The sequence below is a fragment of the Mauremys mutica genome, chromosome 22, assembly GCF_020497125.1.
Source record: "Mauremys mutica isolate MM-2020 ecotype Southern chromosome 22, ASM2049712v1, whole genome shotgun sequence".
Taxonomy (NCBI): domain Eukaryota; kingdom Metazoa; phylum Chordata; order Testudines; family Geoemydidae; genus Mauremys; species Mauremys mutica.
The window spans coordinates 11,006,565-11,024,544 of record NC_059093.1 but is presented as its reverse complement, the minus strand read 5'-3'; the positions used below and the strand labels follow the sequence as shown (position 1 = coordinate 11,024,544).

Genomic DNA, 17,980 nt, shown 5'->3' with positions numbered 1-17,980 from the left:
GACTGGACTTTGACCCAGCAGCAAGCTGGGCTACTATTACACAAACTGAGTTTACAGGCCGCAGCTCCGTCGTTAGAGGGTAGCGGGCAGGCACATCGCTGGTTATCTCTTGTTGGGAAATCCAGTGCAAAGCCAGGCGTTTTGGTATATCAAGCTGCTAAGAAAACCTTCTGATGCCCGGGCCACTTTCGTTACATGGCAGCTAAGCTCACCCTCTCCTCATAGGTGCGCCTCAATTTCCCCTCTGAATACTGAGATGCAGTATTTAATGCCACGCATTTCTGACCCCACGCACCCACCCCACAGCCCCCGCTGGGATCCAAGATGTAGACAAAGCTGGAGCTATTTATCTAATCCCTACAGGAGGTTAAGATCAATTGCTACCTGGGTCCAAACTACATCTGGCTTTAGGGTGACCAGATGTCCCGATTTTATAGGGACAGTCCCGATATTTGAGGCTTTGTCTTATATAGGCGCCTATTACCTGTCCCGATTTTTCACACTTGCTGTCTGATCACCTTGTCTGGCTTAGATTTTGCAAAAACATGGGACCCACTATGTTTAGCCAATCAAAGCCAGCCTCCAGTAAGCCCCATCCCAGTGCCATGCACAGGCTTTACTGTGGGATGGGCACAACTATTTCTCAATACGATCATGTCATTTTCTCCCCGACACAGATGGGGAAACTGAGGCACAGAGCGGGAGAAGCGACATGCCCGAAGTCACACAGTCCATCAGTGGCAGAGCCGGGAACAGAATGCCTGGACCCCTGCTCTAGCCACTGGGAAAGCTCTGATGGGAGCTAGGAAACAAACGGGAGATTCTGGCGGCGTTTTGCTTTTTCTCCCCCTGTTGTCTCCTGCCACATGTTTAGTGAGCTGCCTGCAGCCGGGCCTGCCTTTCTATTTCATGTGTGCACAGAAGCAAGCCCAATGGGCCCTAGATCCAGGGCCGGCTCCAGGCCTCAGCACACCAAGCGCATGCTTGGGGCAGCATGCAGCGGGGGGCGCTCTGCTGGTCGCCGGGAGGGCGGCAGGCGGCTCTGGTGGACCTCCCGCAGACGTGCCTGCGGATGCTCCACTGGAGCCGCGGGACCAGCGGACCCAGCGCAGGCCCGTCTGCAGGAGGTCCACCGGAGCCGCGGGACTGGCGACCGCCAAAGCGCCCCCCGCGGCGTGCCGCCATGCTTGGGGCGGCGAAATTGCTAGAGCCGCCCCTGCCTAGATCCCTTATGGGGGACCCTAAGCAGCCCCGCAATACAAATAAGTAATGAGGATGAGAAGAAGAGAAAGCAAGGAAAGCGTACGCATTCCCAGCCCTCGTACAAGGGATGTCACTGAGACACTTCTCCATTATGTGACCCAGCACCAGCCCAGGGTCCCTCCCACCCTACCTTGTGACGGCAGATTTGGAGAAGGGGCAGCATTGTGCCTACCGATGGTTAGCAGTGAACACTAGCTCCAGAGACGTGCAGCAGGGTTCAGAAAGGGCCATGTTCTCTCTGTGGAGTGCTCAGAACAGGACAGAATGGCTTTTAAGTCAAGGCCGTATTATTCCAGTACATCTCTTTTGTGTGCCTGCTCTAATTGGATGGTTATGGCGGTACTAAGCAGTCCTTGCGTTTCAAGACCGGAGTCAGCTGAATCTCTGAAATCGTGTAATTTTTTGCATGACCGAGCATGCAGATGTAATAAAAAAAAAAAAGGAAGGAAAAAAACCTGGGCCTTAAATTAATCCCCAATTGACAAAGACGAATGGTGAGAGGGAGCTGAATTACAAACCTGCTGGCATGGAACTCAGCCCCTCTTTAACAGCTCGGGAGACTGAGAGTGGCTATTCAAAGACATACCCCCAGAACAGAGGTTCCTGGCTTGGCATCAGGGATGCCTGCTACACAAAGCAGTGCTAGGCTCAATAGCAAACTAGGGCTCATTAGCAAACTAAAGAGTTGTTAATTACCCTCTGGCCATGCTAAGCATTGTGTGGGACCCATCTAATTGTCCTGGGGGAGGAGGGAGAAGATGGAAAATGACGTCTGGATGAGAGGAACAGGGCCCCCATTTGGCCAAGGGCCAGTCCACATCTCTCCACCACCACTACAAGTTATAGATGCAGCATACACAGTTATAGCAGCAAAGAGTTCTGTGGCACCTTATAGACTAACATACGTATTGGAGCATAATGCTTCAATACGTTTATTAGTCTATAAGGTGCCACAGGACTCTTTGCCGCTTTCACAGATCCAGACTAACACAGCTAGCCCTCTGATACCGTACACAGTTATGTAACTGAAAGGAGAGGCTGGAATTCTGATGTCAGTGTTCAATGCCTTTCAACATAAAGGAACCCCCTCTTCCTTGCTTCAGAGATGGACATCCATTTTGTGTTTAGTTCAGATACAGAGTGCTCTGGAGAAGTCACACCCACTGTACTCCCTCATGGAGATTTGATCACCATGGTCCCTCTGGGCTTCAGAAGCTATTAATTTTACTTTTGTTCTTGATTGATTGGTTGTTTTCTCTTAATCTAAAATGAAAGGCATTGAAACCAAAAGCATTTCTTCATGCCTGGAGAGTATTCCATAGAGCTTACGTGACTGGAGACAGAGCCCCGGACTAAACGTCCCTCACAACATGCCAAAGATTTGCCTAATGCATGAGGCACCCATGAAGGTTTGATCTGAAGCAGGCAGATTTCAGAAGATGCTCAGAACAGCACCAGCCAGAGTGTAAATGGATAATGCACTTCATCTAACTTGGCATTTGTTGATTGAACAGGTTGAGGCTCGATTCCTTCTGGAGGGTTGTGGAGGACAGAGTTTGGCAGAAATTCTGAGACCTGTCTCCCTCCATCACATGCTTTTAAATCCAGTATTCATCCTTCTAACTCTCAATCACTGTGATATTGTCGAGAGGCATGGCCTTGTGATCTGAGCCCAGGATTAGTGAACAGCAGATCTCCACACTATAATCCTGGTATGGATAGTGACTTGAGGCAAATCACCTAATCTCCCCGTACCTCTGGTTCTACAGCTGTAAAATGGGAATGACAATGCTAATGACTCACTTTACCAGGAGAGGGCCTTGGAAACACTAAAGGACAGTTTCTCAAAAGGAGCCCTCCATTTTTGTGCCCACAACGCCAGGTATTAATAATTGTTGACACAATGTAGGCCATTTAGAGCTCTCAGCTCCTGCCCACACCTGTAAACCTGGCACTTAGATGTCACTAAATCACCTACACTGAGCCTGTACATACCTGTGCGTGCAACACTATGCCAGGGTGTCTGCAGGTGCCATAAGGGAGAGACCCCAGTAAGACCGGTCTGAAAAACTGCCTCAGGAAAAGTTAGAGCTCTCTGACAATGAAACATGCTAAATGAAGTAGCCAAATTATTATTACTCCAAACACGACAGGTTCCCCCCTAATACGCATCAGGAGGTACAAAGAAGGTTTTCAAAAATCAATCAGTTGGATAAAGATTTCTGAATGTTATTCTTAGCGCACTTTAATTGCATGTATAAATTAAAAATGAGCTAATCCTGTACTGGGCAAAGCAATGGCACTCACCTAAAGAAATTGCACTTCAGCTTTTAATTCCATTTCAATTGCACACAGATGCACAAAGTTAACACCATGCTGCATAGAAATCAGAGCCTTTATCAGATCATGCACTTAAAAAAATTGCAGTCACAATTTGATTCCACTTAGACTGCACACATACATTTTTAAAAGTTACTGCTGTGCTGTACAGAGCAGCATTAATTGAGTGTTAACGAGCTGTCAGATCAGTTTCCCACTGTCCTTATTATCAGATGTCAAGGTTTCAGGGATGTCCCAATTAAACATAATCAAAGGCTATTTAATATACAGTAAACTGATTCTCAGCCACTTGAGTTGATTAACCAGATGTCCCTATTATCTGGGTCCCAATTAGAACTGGGTTTGGGTTTTTTTATTTTTTGGGGGGGGGGGGAGGGGAAGGGAAGAGTTTGGTAAGGAGTTTATTTGCCAAAAAAATGCATTGTTAGGTCAAACAAAACTATTCACACATTCAGGTCAAATTTGGCTCATAGTTTTGGCCAAATTAAAAAAAAAAGGAACTGCAACATTTCAACTATGTTTCATTTTCAAATGTAGCTAGATTTGTTAAAAAAATTAAAAAGGATAAAAACATCCCAAAATGGAACGAACAAAAATATAATAATTTGGGGTTGAATGAAACATTATATTCAAACCAAAACCATGTTTCTTCTGGAAGTTTTGGTTTGGTCATGGAATTTGGAAAAAAAACCCAAACAATTATTTGCTCAGCTCTTGCCCTGATCAGATGGTATTGCTCAGTGCATAGCACACAGGCTGCTCAGACATCATGTCAATGAGCATGGCATAAAGGGAGATGACAGGATCCAATTCAGGACAGCGCGTGAGCTCAGGCTTAAGAGCGGCTCTGAATCGAGGCAATAGAAAGACACAGATGATAGCACTGCCAAGTTCCTGGGACCAAGGCACCAGCGAGGCAAACTAAGCACACAGGTAGGGCCCAAATACGGAGAAGGAGGGTCCAAAACATGTGTTCGGGGTTTTTTTTGTTGTTTTTTTTAACTGATGCGCAAACTGAAAGAACTTCACATTCTTGACTGAGTGGTCATGACGGAGGGGTGGCCTGGCCAAATCTCAGTGAATGGCATTACGAGCCTCTGCACCAGGTTGCAGCGCCACTCACTCAAGTGAGTGAAGTTCTTTCAGTGTACACACAAATCTGCACCAGTGGACGCATGGGCAGAGACGGTCCTCATACACATCCGAGGGTCACCTTGGCATATCCACCAGAGCCATGGAGAGAGAAGAGCACTGGATAAAGAAACTGCTTCCTTCTCCAACACCAGTAAGCCAACAGGCTGGGGTGGGAATTTACAGCCATGGCACATATAGGAGGGAACATCAACGAAGCGTATTTTATTTCCCTTCTTTCCATTTATTGCAGTTTGTTGCTATTTGTGTTAGAAGTCAGAGGCTCAGAAGTGTATGTGTGCCTGGGTCCAGGGATGGGTTAATACGGCTTTGCCTGGAACTAGACACCCAGGCCAAGATTTTTAAAAGGCAACAGTGATTCTGAGAGCCTGACATGCGACGCCATAAAGGGGACTGATTTTCAGGAAGTGCCAAGCATCCATCTGCTCACATGGATCCTTTAAGATGCCTCAAACCGGGCCCCCAAAATCGCTAGTCACTTGCCAAGTCTTGGCGAGAGCTTTATTTTTATTGGCCCTAACTACAACCAGGGAATGAATTAAATAAAATAACTACAATCGCCCCACCAAAGTGAAAACCCATCTTCAGAAACACAGGGCTAGAATCCAGCCCTCGCTAGATAAGCCTCTGAAATTCACCATGGGCTCAGTAAAGAACAAGGAAAACCTCTCTGCAGCGGGACAAAGCCTGGTAGACAGCAGGAAGAGACTTGGCTTTCCCTGTGGGTCATTCGTACATAATCCTTCAGCCAGAAAAATCACAGCAGGCCCCAATTCAGTCCCCCTCGCTCCTATTCAACAGGGTGATCTTACTTCACAAGCGGCCATAGGGACTCCTCAGCAGGGTGAGGGGGTCAGAATCAGGTCCACAGGGGAGATTAAGTCAAATCCAGGAAGTAAAGAATCATCCCGAGTTGACAGGAAAGTTTCCCTTCCTGTGAATTCCCTGCAGCCTGGCTGTGCTAACAACATAACCTTGACTTCCACAATTAAGGGAAAAGAGACAACTGGATTTCTTCTCTCTTGTTAACCAGAGTTTAGCGGGAAACACCACAAGTGCCTGGCAAACCTAAAGAAAGTAGTAAAAATCCCACTCAGGACACAGTCAAAATTTCAGTGTCAGACCTGAGAAACAGCTCTGAAAATAGGCCTTCACTTCTGCATCTAAACATTGCACTTTGCTTTCCATCCTCCCAAAGCCAGTCCTAATGAGTCAGACACGGGGGTTTAGCTTACAGGAACCATGTTGGGAGGGAAACTCTGGATTTGCAAGTTTAACATCTCCCAAAGCTGTGACTGCTAAATGGGGAGCAGGGAGGGGACATAGAGGAAAGGAAATTGACACATCTTCATGCTACTGACCTATCCATCAACACACACTGATAACCCCCCTAAGCTGTATGGCATCTGTCTGATTTGAAAGTGACTCGGGTTCTGTCTATGGCTCATTTTGTGCTGAGCTTAGAAAGAGCAGGTCAAAAGCTCTAATTACTCTTCTCAGGAAATTCTGGTGGGAACTTTTTTCAAAATTCCATACAAGCTTAGACCCCCCCCTCCTCCCCAACTGAAAAGCAAAAATATTTTAGTTTGCAAATAAAAAAAAATACATTTTCAATTTTAAAAAAATGGGTTTTGTTCATATTTACCAAACCTTTATGGTTTCAAGTTTAAAAAATGAGAAAAGAAAATTGCAGCCCAAATGAGTGATGGCTGGAAACCCATTTCTTTTGCATTCCAAATAACGTTTAGATGAAAACAATTTGACTAGCACTGTTGGGAGGGAAGATTCAAAAGGTGCATTGTAGAATACTCAGCAGACACTCCAGGACTGCACAAGCCAAGGGCTGAGCTCTGTTAAAGTTGCCTGGGAACTGCAGGGTCCATCTATGTCCAGCAGCCTCAGTTAAGAATCCTTTTTATATATATTGCATCCAAGTCCTGTCTCTCTCCTCCGAGACAGCATCAATTCTTGCCACAGATTCAAACCCCACACAGAGAGGAGAAAAAACATATCTTCATGCAACACAGGGCTCCCTCTTTGCATGGTTCTCTTTGATAGAAGGCTCCCGCCCTCTTGCTGCCAGCTCCATGAACATCTATGAGAGATCCCTCCTGAGCAGTGTAACACAGAGTTTGACATGACATCAGATCCCTGGAAAGGCATTACCCAGCAGGCTGTGGATTCAGTTACCAAACTGGCAGTGCAATGGAAAGCTCTAATCATCTGAACCATTCCCAACTGGACCGGGCAGCGGAAGGGGAACAATCCTGCGTTCGCAAGATGGGGGAGGAGGATTAAGTGATAGAATCGTTTTTTAGCTCTATAACGGAAGGATAAGGAGCAGTGACCCCACTGGAATAAGCAGGACACCTTACAGGACAATCTGAGCAGCTGTGCATGAAAGGAAACAGGCAGTGTCTCAAAGCCTCTCGATGACACTCGAGATAAATGAGAAAATTTAAGGTGCAGAGGAGAACTAAGGAGATTCTTGTAGATGGGAGCTGAACAAGATAAGAGCAGTGATGAATCTAGACACATTACACTAGGACCAGTCAAAGCACTTGTGATTATGGGGCATGGAAAAGAGATAGTGCAATGTACTTACGGTCCCCAGGCGCTGTCCAAGCATTCCCTGCAACCTTGGTCAGTCACTTTCTAGGGAATAAGGAAAACAGGCTTTTAAAAACTGTCAGAACGCAGCTGTTCTCAGCAGAGGAAGTGTTTGTTTGTTTTTTAACAACAAGGAAACCACTAAAGGTTTGGGGTTTGGAGAATAATAATCATATTCAGTGCTGACAAAACACCACACATGTTCAAAACACTGTGCAACAGAGGCGACTTGTGGGGGGGCACACAGGGTCATGTCCCTCCCCCATATTTTTGCTAGAGTTTATATTTTTATTTTCATTTCTTTTTTTTTTCGCAGGGAGTGGGCTCAGAATTGTACCCTCCCCCCGCCCCCAATATCAACAGTTACATGTTGCAGACTCCCGGTTCTTAAATAAGGCAGTTAAGTAAACTATCCTGACCCAGGCCTGATCAGAAAATTACCATCTAAATGAAATTATACATTTTCTTACCAACTCTGGCTATTATGCCCATTTTGCAGATGAGGAAAGAGAGATGCAAGGAGACTTGCACAAGGCAGAGCCTGTAAGTTTGCTGGCAGTTGCCAGATGATGTTATACAGTCTTATAAATTCTGTTAGACTGAATGTGTGGGCAGTAAGTTTTAAGGGAAAAGTTTGTTGTGTAGTTATGGTGCAGTTCTTCAAAGGTGAGCATATCACTAGTAAAAGTCTATTCTCTGGCTCTCTGTCCAGATAATTTCTTAGATGCAGAGCTTCTGCCTAAAGGATATGGGGCCATCCAGGCAAAATGAAAATACAACATGGGATCAAATCCTTTGCAGAATCAGAATTAAGATGCTTCTCCTAACTCTAACTAAACTATTCAACACTCTTGAGCGTGGGAATCTCATGGGAACAGCTTCTCATACTTTAATATGGCACTTCCAGTCCTCAGAAAAAAAACAAAATTTGGTAAAAAATACAAAAGAATCACAGAGAGGACAAAGTTAGCCAAACTTCATCCAAACATCCAGATACCACCAGCTTCTGGGACATCAATATGATGGTGATGGACACATCTGAAGTGTAATTTGATATACACACACTTTAAATCTCAGAAAAGGAGCTGTGGGTGGGAATAGTGCAATGTCAAAAGCTCTTTCAAAATGCTCTAATCAGTTGTCTCCCCATCTCCCCAATCTGTTTTTTCTCTTCACTGCTTTGTGCCTAGAGGACACCGCTCAGCAACTGAAGCTCCAAAGTACTACGCACTGCATACGCATAACATGAAAAGTCAATCACTGATTCAAACAGCTCTCATCTGCCTACCTTGCACTGCAAGCTCCACAAAGTAGCAAATCGGTCTGCTTACTTGTTTGCAAAGTGCCACAGTCGCAGGGCTACATGAATAATAAGGACCAGTTCCTATTTGATTGAAACAACAATACTAACTGTACTGATCCCCTTGGCATCACTACTCACTGTGGGCAAAGAATTCACTTTCGCCCTAGGACATGGGGGATCAGGCTAGGTATTGGAGACAGAGCTGCTAGGACGGTCTGGGCTAGAATCAACATGTAGGAATGGAAGACCCTGCATGGACAATGGAGATTGCAATGACCAAACCACGCCCAGCTGCACAGGCAGCTGAACATGTGAACACAGTATTGCTGTGTCCAGAGAACTGGGGACGTCGAGTCATTCAAGTTTCAGAGTAGCAGCCGTGTTAGTCTGCATCCGCAAAAAGGACAGGAGTACTTGTGCCACCTTAGAGACTAACAAATTTATTTGAGCATAAGCATAAGTCATTCAAATGATCCCAATCCCCTCCATCATCATCATCTCCATCTTGCTCAGGTAGGTCAGTCTTCTCAAGGCCTTCTGTCCTTCTCCCTACGCCACAGAGGGTTGGCTTGTCAGGCCTAGATCCACACTCTCCGTCCTCACCACAGCAGCACCTCTTGATCCAAACTCAGTGCTCACTCCACACAGGTAGGTTCATTCACCTCGGCGGGGTAAGCTGAGGGAGAGGGAATTTGTGGCTCCTCGTGCGTGGCAGCCTGACCCCTTTGCTCAGGTTTGGGGGAGTGGTTTGTGGGGTGACATTATTTGGTTTTCCTTTCTCTGCCCTCCCTGGAACGCTGGCTCCTCTGCCTTCTGATCTGCAGAAATGTATTCATGTATTCATTTAAAAGTTCTCTCTGTACTCAAGCGGGTGCTGCTTGTAATTGCTGGCGGCCAAAATCTGTTCTGTTTTTTTCTGGCTGAGGTACCAGGCAATCATCAGCTGTAATTATTTCGAGTCTTGTTACAGATGGAACTCCGAGCTTTTCCGTCTTAAACAGAATTCATTATTCAAATGCAGACTCCAGCCTTCTGGAGGGGCTTGCGAACGGACGGTTGCGGAGGAGCAGGCTGTGCAGAGTAATGGTGAGCAGCGATATGGGTACGGGGGAAGGTGAGGGGCATAGGGGGTTCTCCTGAACAAATCGTCCCTCTTGATTTTTTTTTCCTGGGTCTTTCTTACTTTCGGGCTGCTGAAAAGTTGCAGGGGGTTCGGCTTGGTTTTGGACAGAGGGAAAACGTGCAGGCTGGGGTTGGAACTGCTCCCACACCATTTAACATGGGAGCCTCGTTGTTCAGTGGTTAAAGCGGTGGAAGTCAGCACTCCTTCTACTCTTGGTTCTAGGAAGGACTTTACCTGAGTGATTTGAGCAGGGGGCTGGGTTCTACTGGCAGCTCTGCCCTTGACTTGCTGCATGAACTTGGATAAGCCACGTCCCCCATGCAGGTCTCAGTGCCCCTATCTACAACATGGAATAATGCAATTCACCTGCCTTACAGGGATGCTGGGAGGTCAGGCGAGTTAATGTCTATAAAGAACTTGGGGATCAGTGGATGCCAGATACCGGGGAAGTATAAAGTGGTAAGACAGACCCAAAGGGGGAAGCCACTGCCATCCCCCCGACCCCGCATTAGAAGTCTGCAGTAGGAGTCTTGAATCCCCCTCTGGCCTTCCTTGATTAACCCCTTTTGTGCCGGGATGGAAAACCCGGGCTGCTGGAACCATTTTTATAGTGGGGGTGCTGAGAGCCATTGAACCAAACTATAAACCTGGTATATAATGGAAACCACTTCAAGCCAGGGGGTGCTGCAGCCCCCCTCGTTCCAGCACCCCCTGGCAGCACCTATGTGGAAAACATACATAATGGTCACGCTGGTTTCATGCAGCACAATAATTTCACAGGGCTAGACAGTGTCTATCTGCTTTGCACACTCATCCCTCCACAGGGCCTGGAAGAGCTAACATGTCCTGTCCAATAAGATCCATTCCCTGACCATTGTCTGCCTTTTCCCCAGTCCTTTAGCTGTCATCCTGAGGAGGATTATGGGGAACCCTCTCCCCCAGCAATATTTCTACATGAAGCCCCCACTCGAGGAGGTCTGAGAACTAGCAGCAAATCCAACCAAAGCCCAGTGGGACCCCACAAAGTTTTGGACCCAAATTCTCCTCTCAGTTACATCAAATTATCTTCTGTGTAACTGACAAAACTGGACCCCTGAAGACTCAGGCCTGGTCATACAGCAGCTACCTGAGATACATCGAACTTAACACTGCAGCCAGCAGACCCCCACACCCTGTATGCCCCCGTGCCTGGGTTTGCTAGGCTCTCTAGGGGTAGAGGCAGTAGATCCCAGGTCCTTTAAGGCTCCAGTCTCCACCCCAAAGAGCTTAGTAGCTAATTTTTAGACACGGCGCAGCTTGAGACAGTTGCACAGAACCGGTGGCCGCAGAAGCGAGGGAGGAGCTAAAGTAGCGCCACTACTGTGTGTGCACTGGAGCCGGTGGAGAATTTTTCAATGGTATGTTTTTAACTCTGAAAATGCCGATGCCTGGAAACCCAAACGGTTCCCTGGGAAGGATCTGCTTCAACAAATGTCTTGTTTTGAATAAACGTTGAAAACAAAATTTCACAACAATCAAAACATCCCATTTTCTAAGTGAAAAATTCCAGGGTTTTATGCCCAAACAAGATTGTCAATTTGTGAACACTGAGATTTTGACAGGAAAAAATGTCAAAGTAAACTCACAGTAATAATAATTCCTAAGTAATTAATGTTAACAACAACAGTGATGCTCTTTAATTCCACTCTGCCAGATCCTCCCATCAACCCCATTTCCCCCTCTCACCCAGGAAGGGCAATAAGCTGTAATTTACTAACTAACAGAATGACACCAGTAGACCTCAAGGGAATCAGATGGAGCCAGTGCAGAGTTCATGCAGGAGGCATATGGGTGGCTTCTTGGTGCAGCATGGTGTATGCACAGTGAAAGAGCAATCAGCCTTACTTTCCATGCAGAGGGGAGGAGGAGAGGCAGGGGTTTGACTGTGAAAAGCCCCCTTGATTACACTAGAGCCTCTGCATATTTATAGCCTGACTTGAAACGTATTTAGTGCTGAGACAGAGGCTGCATGTTGGCACAGTGGCTGGACCATGCAGCAGTACCTATTTAAAGGATCCCAGGGACAGCACAGGAAGGGTGGCACCTGGTGCCAGAACATGGCGGCCATGCTATCTGCACACTATTACCCATCAACTGCCTGCAACGAAACAAATCTCGACAGGGGCTGAGCACAGCAATACGTGCTACTATCCCCTGATGAAAAGCGCTGTATCAGAGCTAGGCGTTCGGTTAAAAGTTAAAGGGAGCTGCAATACCTCTCAGAATTTGGCCTTAGTAGTAGCAGTAACCCTGGCACCAGCACCTGTGATGCAATAGCACAGAATGCTATCCTGGGGAGAGAGACAGGCAGTGAGAAGGCAGCTCCAGCTGGGGAGAGGGCTCGGGATCTTCCCAAAGGAGGCAAAACTGTTAGAGAAGGAGAGGAATCTTGATGCCCAGCGAGCCGATGAACCAGAGCTGCGTAGGAGGTGAGGTGATAAAATAACAGGAAAATACAAGTAGGGCATTGGGACGTGAGAAGGAGGAAAGAAGGAAAACAGGAAAGGTTTCGGGTCAGGGGAAGCAGAAAATCAGAGCTGGGTATGTGAGCAGACACTACTAGAGAAGAGAAGTAGAGGGGGGAAAATCTACAGACGTAGCGGAGAGAGGATCAAGGGAAAAAACGGAAAGGAAATAGAACTGGTGAAAAAGGGAATTGGTCAAAAAGCCGGGTTAGATGAAAACAGATCCTGAAAACAGTAAACGAGAAGCCCACCCACAAAAGACCGGAAGGGTATGAACAGAGAGAGTGACTGCTTGGACATCCGTTGATGGAACACAGTTCAAAGGTGCCTAATGGCCAAGTGAGAGCCCAGTAGGTGAAGAAACCCAGCTTGTGCGAAACCACCACAGGAACATGCAATCTAAGGAGCACTTCAAGGCAAAGAACAGCTAGGAAGAGTGGAGCTGGATTTACAGCCATAGTGAGGAAAAGTTGATTCTTCTCTGACGTGACACAGTGTATTGTTGAGTAATCTCTTTTGTTCTTGCTAATAACAATGCATTTGGTACGAACGGCACAGAGTGAGGAGGAGGAGGAGTAGCAGGTACAAGCTCAGAAAGGTTGATGTGTGGTAACCTATAGTTTATGATGATAAGTTGCAAGTACTTGGTAACGTTCCATATTATTTATGCTCCTGGTACAGTTCTTGGATTTTCTAAAAATTTATCTTTTTTGCCTTGGTTTGCCTCTGCCCCTCCCCTCACCCTTAGCCTAGCAAGGTCACTGCAGCCACAACACCTCTCAGGATTTGGCCTTAAACCTGATCACTAGAATGTTCCCTTTCTCTCAGGGCTTGCAGGCTGTGTCTACCCTGCACATCAGGCCTGGGCTCTGACTCGGGTTTGAGCCCAGCCCCACTTCCGTCCACACGCAAATGTGTCTGACTCAGGTCAGCAAGCACTCAGGACCTGAGATCTAGGACCCTGCTGGGGGAAGGACAGCCCAAGTCCTTCTGAGACCCAGGTCCAAGCTCCGTCGTTTTGCAGTGTGGACGCAGCTCAAGCTCCAGACCTGACCTGCGTGGTGCAATAAGAACACGGTTAGCACGGTTGCGAGACCGGATCCAGCAATTGTGAAGCCAGGTTTACAGTGCTGTGTGGATGCTCAAGCACAGGCCTGGAAACACCAAGTCTACAAGCCCTGGTCCCACAGACCGGGGTTTACAATGATTTGCAGACAAATCCTTTGTCCATTAACTCTGCCCTTTCATAGGGTTTTATGTTCAAGGATCTCAAAGCACTTGGCCATGCCTCACACACCCACGGGGAGGAAGGACTCTCTCCAAAACAGAGGGGAAGTGACATTCACAGGATCTCATAGAGAACTAAACTGCAGGCAGTGGGTGGGACTGCAGCTGAAGTAGATATACCTGAGCTAACTTTACTCTAGCCAGCTCAGGGACTGGAGCAGTGAAATCCCGGCCGCCTGGCTTCAGCGTGCCCATCAGCTGCGATCGCTACATCGCCGTACTCTGATCTTTTGCCACAAGTACCAGGAAGCATGCTCCCTTCCCCCTGCCAGTCACAGTTAACAACAGACAGCAGTCATGGCACGCCAGAGGAGCTATGGATGGATACTGGGCTGCTTCCTAGGGGACCGCCCTTTGTTCTGTTTGTACAGCACCTAGCACACTGGGGCCGTGGGCTATGACTAGGTATCTGGGGGAATTCTGGGGCTGTCTTTTGGTGTTTGGTATAACAAGGACGAGAGAGAGTCTGAGGGAGTGTTACTGGCAGCTTTACCACTTTCATCTTCCCCAGGTGATGCTGCCAGCATGGCATTGGGATTAGACCTTGCCCTCTCTCTTTCACTTTCTTGTGGGTCGTTCTCAAAGTCTCACAATCTTTCCCCAGCAGCCTCTTCCAGTGATGCCCTGCCCATCCCCTCCCCAATGCCAGATGCTGCCTCTGGCCAGAAAACTGCTCAGAGTGTGGCTCTGTGGCCCAGCCTGGCCAGACAGACTCACTCTTGCAAGGCTTGAGCTGGCACTCTAAAAGGAGCTGTGTGGACGTGGCAACTCCAGAGCAGGCGTGGGCTAGCTGCCTGGGCTCAGACCCCTGTGCCTCTGCCGGTGCAGCTAGAGAGATTGTCCACCTGGCCAGGAGGCTCGGGCCCAGCTGCTGCAGAGACATGCTCTTTGTCTTCCCAAACTTCCCTGCCCGCTTTGCAAGCTGGCTGCCCGCCCCATCGCACTAGAAGCCCCAGCTCAGGAAAGCACTCTGGGGCTACGTGGAACAGGGACGGACTGAAGCACACGCTTACAAGCTCTGCTGAGCGGAAGCCTTCCACACGCGCTGGCGGGCTGCCCAAACGGAACAAGCGGAGGCAGGCTCCGTTAAGGGTCTCCGCAGGATCGTGACTCAGCGAGGAAAGCTGAAGCCGTCCCTCAGCTCTGCCAACGGACCTCTCCCTCCTCTCCACTGGGTGGGCTGGCCACAGGTGCCAGGTAGCAGGGCTGACCCAAAGGGGTCCCAAAGAAGGGGAGAGACCTTCTCCCACCCCAACAGCTGGGCAAGGGGAAGAGAATAGGGTGAGTGTCTGGAAGGTGGGAAGGAGGATGAGACACCTCTCTCTCGCACACGCACCCCTCCCGCCTTCTTCCCTTTCCCCCCAAAACTAGTGTTCTGACCTGGGAAGCTCACTCTGGCCTGGCACTGCTAGGTTCCCCCCGGCCCAGGCCTGCATCCACAAGCACCAAATCATCATGAGATGGGCCGCTCTGGTATGTCTGGCCCAAACCCAGAGCTTGAGGCACCAGAGAGCGCCTGTTCCTGTGAGATTTCTCGCCTCACTTTCCGGCTGAAGGAAGGATTGGATGACATGAGGGAGAGAGATGGATCTAAACAGGCTCCAAAGGAGGGTGCTCTGTCTATCTAGCTAGGATTCCCCCATACAGCCCCCATCAGCATTGCAGCTGGGCGCCTCACAACCTTTAATGTGTTTATCCTTGCAGGACCCCCCCACCCCGACGTGAGGCAGCGCTATTATCCCCAGTAACAGAGGGGGAACTGAGGCACAAGGAGGCCACTGCCTTAGTCACAAGACCTTCCTTCCTCTCATCCACCTTCCTGGAGTTGTTGTAGGAATGCCTGGTCCGCCCTACACCCTAGTCTCCAGCAAAGATCACATTGGCCCAATGCCCAGGACAGGAGGCAGTTAACAGCTAATAGAGGTGCCTCATTAAAGCCATCCCCAGCAGTTTCTGACAACTTCAGTCCCACTAGGAGCCTGTCTGCAAATGAAAGTTATTCTGGGATAAGGCAGAGCATGAATTTCAAGCACAATAGCTGTTCCAGAATAACTCCAAACCCTATGACACAGCTTCAGCCCCTCATCCTTTGGCCACGTCATTCCTGCTGATGGGTATGACAGGGTAGCGAAAGAGAAGCTTTCTCTGCCTCTCCCTTTTCATTGTCTGTGTCTCTCCCGATTCTGTATAGGTTCTTATACTGGGCTCGTCACCATCTGAGCCCCCTAGCATCTGAGCGCCTTCCAGTCGTGCACTAAGCAACGTGACTAATGTAACATGATATTACAGAATGAGCTTCTTTACAGCATCTGGGACGTGTTGTTTCTGGTGATTTTATTAAATTGAGTGAGACTGCTGACTCTATGCATATTTCTCAAGCCAGATGTGCCTCTCAAACGTTAATATTCAAAGATATTGGACAGGTGTTCAGGGGGGGTCTCCCCCCCCCCAGCCCCCAGGCAAATGTACTTTGAATACTGAATACATGGTACCCAAATATCTATTTGTCCTCTGTCTATTCTGATGGATACACACCTGATGCTTCAATTTTTCCATAACTACCTCTCATTTTTTTTTTGAACCATTCTTCCTGTATGGGGCTATTTTTTCCTTCTCAAGGAGAGGCTGTCAGCTGCTAACAAATGAGAGATGAATTCTTCACTTCTCTGAGCGTGACTCAAACTCCTTCTTGCCCCCTGGCTCTCTCCACTACCCCAATCTGGGCAAGTTTCCATTCTGCTGAAATTACCCAGTGGATTTCTAGCTGGCTCTGACTGGAGAGGCATTTCAGACCCTCCTCCGGTATCAGGCTCAGGCACAGACAGGGCAGCATTAGAGTCACAGCAGGGAGACACTAAAACAGATGGCACATCGCTTCAGCTTCATGGAGCAGGAGACGACATCCTCGTGCAGCACGGGGCTGCCCCGTGGAGGATCTGGGGTTTTAAATGACTAACCAGCTGAGATATGTCAGATCCCTTGGCATGCAAGAAGTCTGTCCTCAGGCAGATCCTAGCAACCCGCACTCCTCTCTTGGGCCGGGGAGACTATGATCGACCTAGCACCTCAGGAAGAAGAGGTAATGTGCATTGGGGAAGAGGGAGGATGAGAACCTGTGCTCGTGTGTGTGGACCAACCTCTCCCTCTTCTCTAACGAACTCCCTGCCCCAGGCTGAGGCTTGTATGTTTAGAATCACTCAGGACAGCCAAAAAGGCAATGGGAAAAGTCAGCTAGCCAGTAAAAGAACAAACAAGAACCATTTACCCACGTACACCACTTTCTATGTACATTACACACACAAAAGCTACGGTAAAAGAACGTTAAGGTCACCAAGCCAAGCATTTAACCTTAATTCACCCTCTTGCACGTATGTATTATGATGATACCGTCTTCAATTACATGAGCGCAGACCTGCATTTTCTCCTCCTGTGCCTCTATGCCTTTACCCAGACAGTTCTAGATACAACAGACCTGGCTTTCCCTTGCCATGCATCTTGTGCTGTTCTTCTAACCAGTGCAAAGTGAGTGTGAAACACTGTCATTCTGCTCTGGGGGAGTTTCACACTCACTTTGCCAGGTGTAAGTGTCCAGACACGGTGCAAGGCACTGGAGGATCTGGAGCAACCAGTCAGATTTTGCTCCCGCTGAAGTCCATGGGACTTTTACTGTTAGAAGCCAGTTTAATTCAGTGGGATCAGGATCAGGCCCAACAACCATGCAGACTACAGTATAGACCAGAAAAATAGGGCACAGGACCAGGAGTGATAAGATTTGGGTTTGATTCCTGGCTATTATTATTTACATCACCCAGGAGCCCCAGTTGTGGACCAGGACCCCCCTGTGCTAGGTGCTGTACAAACAGAGAACAAAAAGATGTCCCGTGCCACAGAAAGCTTACAATTTAGCTATAACACAAGAGATGAATACAGCCAGACAGGGTAGTACAATGAGACCATACTGATTAGCATGATAGCCACTCTCTGCCAGTGACTTGCTATATGACCCTCGGGCTACTCGCCTCCCTGTCCTATGCCTCAGTTTCCCTAGCTGAAAATAAGGATAGCTCCCTTTGGAAAGTGCTTTCAGTTCTATGGCTGTGGTAAGTGTTATTATATTTTGCTAAAGGCTCCCATTCTTCTAAAAGGTGAGGCACAGGAGCCCATAACTAGGTAGATGTTACATATTTGTGCTCTAGGCACTCAGCTATCACAGCACAGATGTACCGTTGCTTTAAATATTGTGTCTGATAATTGGCTGCATAAGGGGCAAAAAATATATGGAACAGCAAACACACTTTGCTGCCTGCTGTCTGAAAACACTGCCTGACCCACAGCTGGCGTCTAAATTGTGTTGTAAAGAGGAACTCAAAGTTAGTCAACAGCATGTACCTGGAAAGC

General features: G+C 48.0%; 1 protein-coding gene across 3 annotated transcripts in view; it reads right to left on the bottom strand.

Annotated features, from left to right (window-relative positions):
* The window catches only part of OPCML (opioid binding protein/cell adhesion molecule like), an 823,390-nt gene that overhangs the window by 804,945 nt on the left and 465 nt on the right, over positions 1-17,980 (bottom strand). For all 3 annotated transcript variants that reach the window (XM_044996760.1, XM_044996761.1, XM_044996762.1), the window contains exon 2: positions 7,361-7,410. In XM_044996760.1, the coding sequence (XP_044852695.1) occupies positions 7,361-7,384 (24 nt within the window). In that variant the 5' untranslated portion in view covers positions 7,385-7,410. The remainder of the gene's footprint in view (positions 1-7,360; positions 7,411-17,980) is intronic.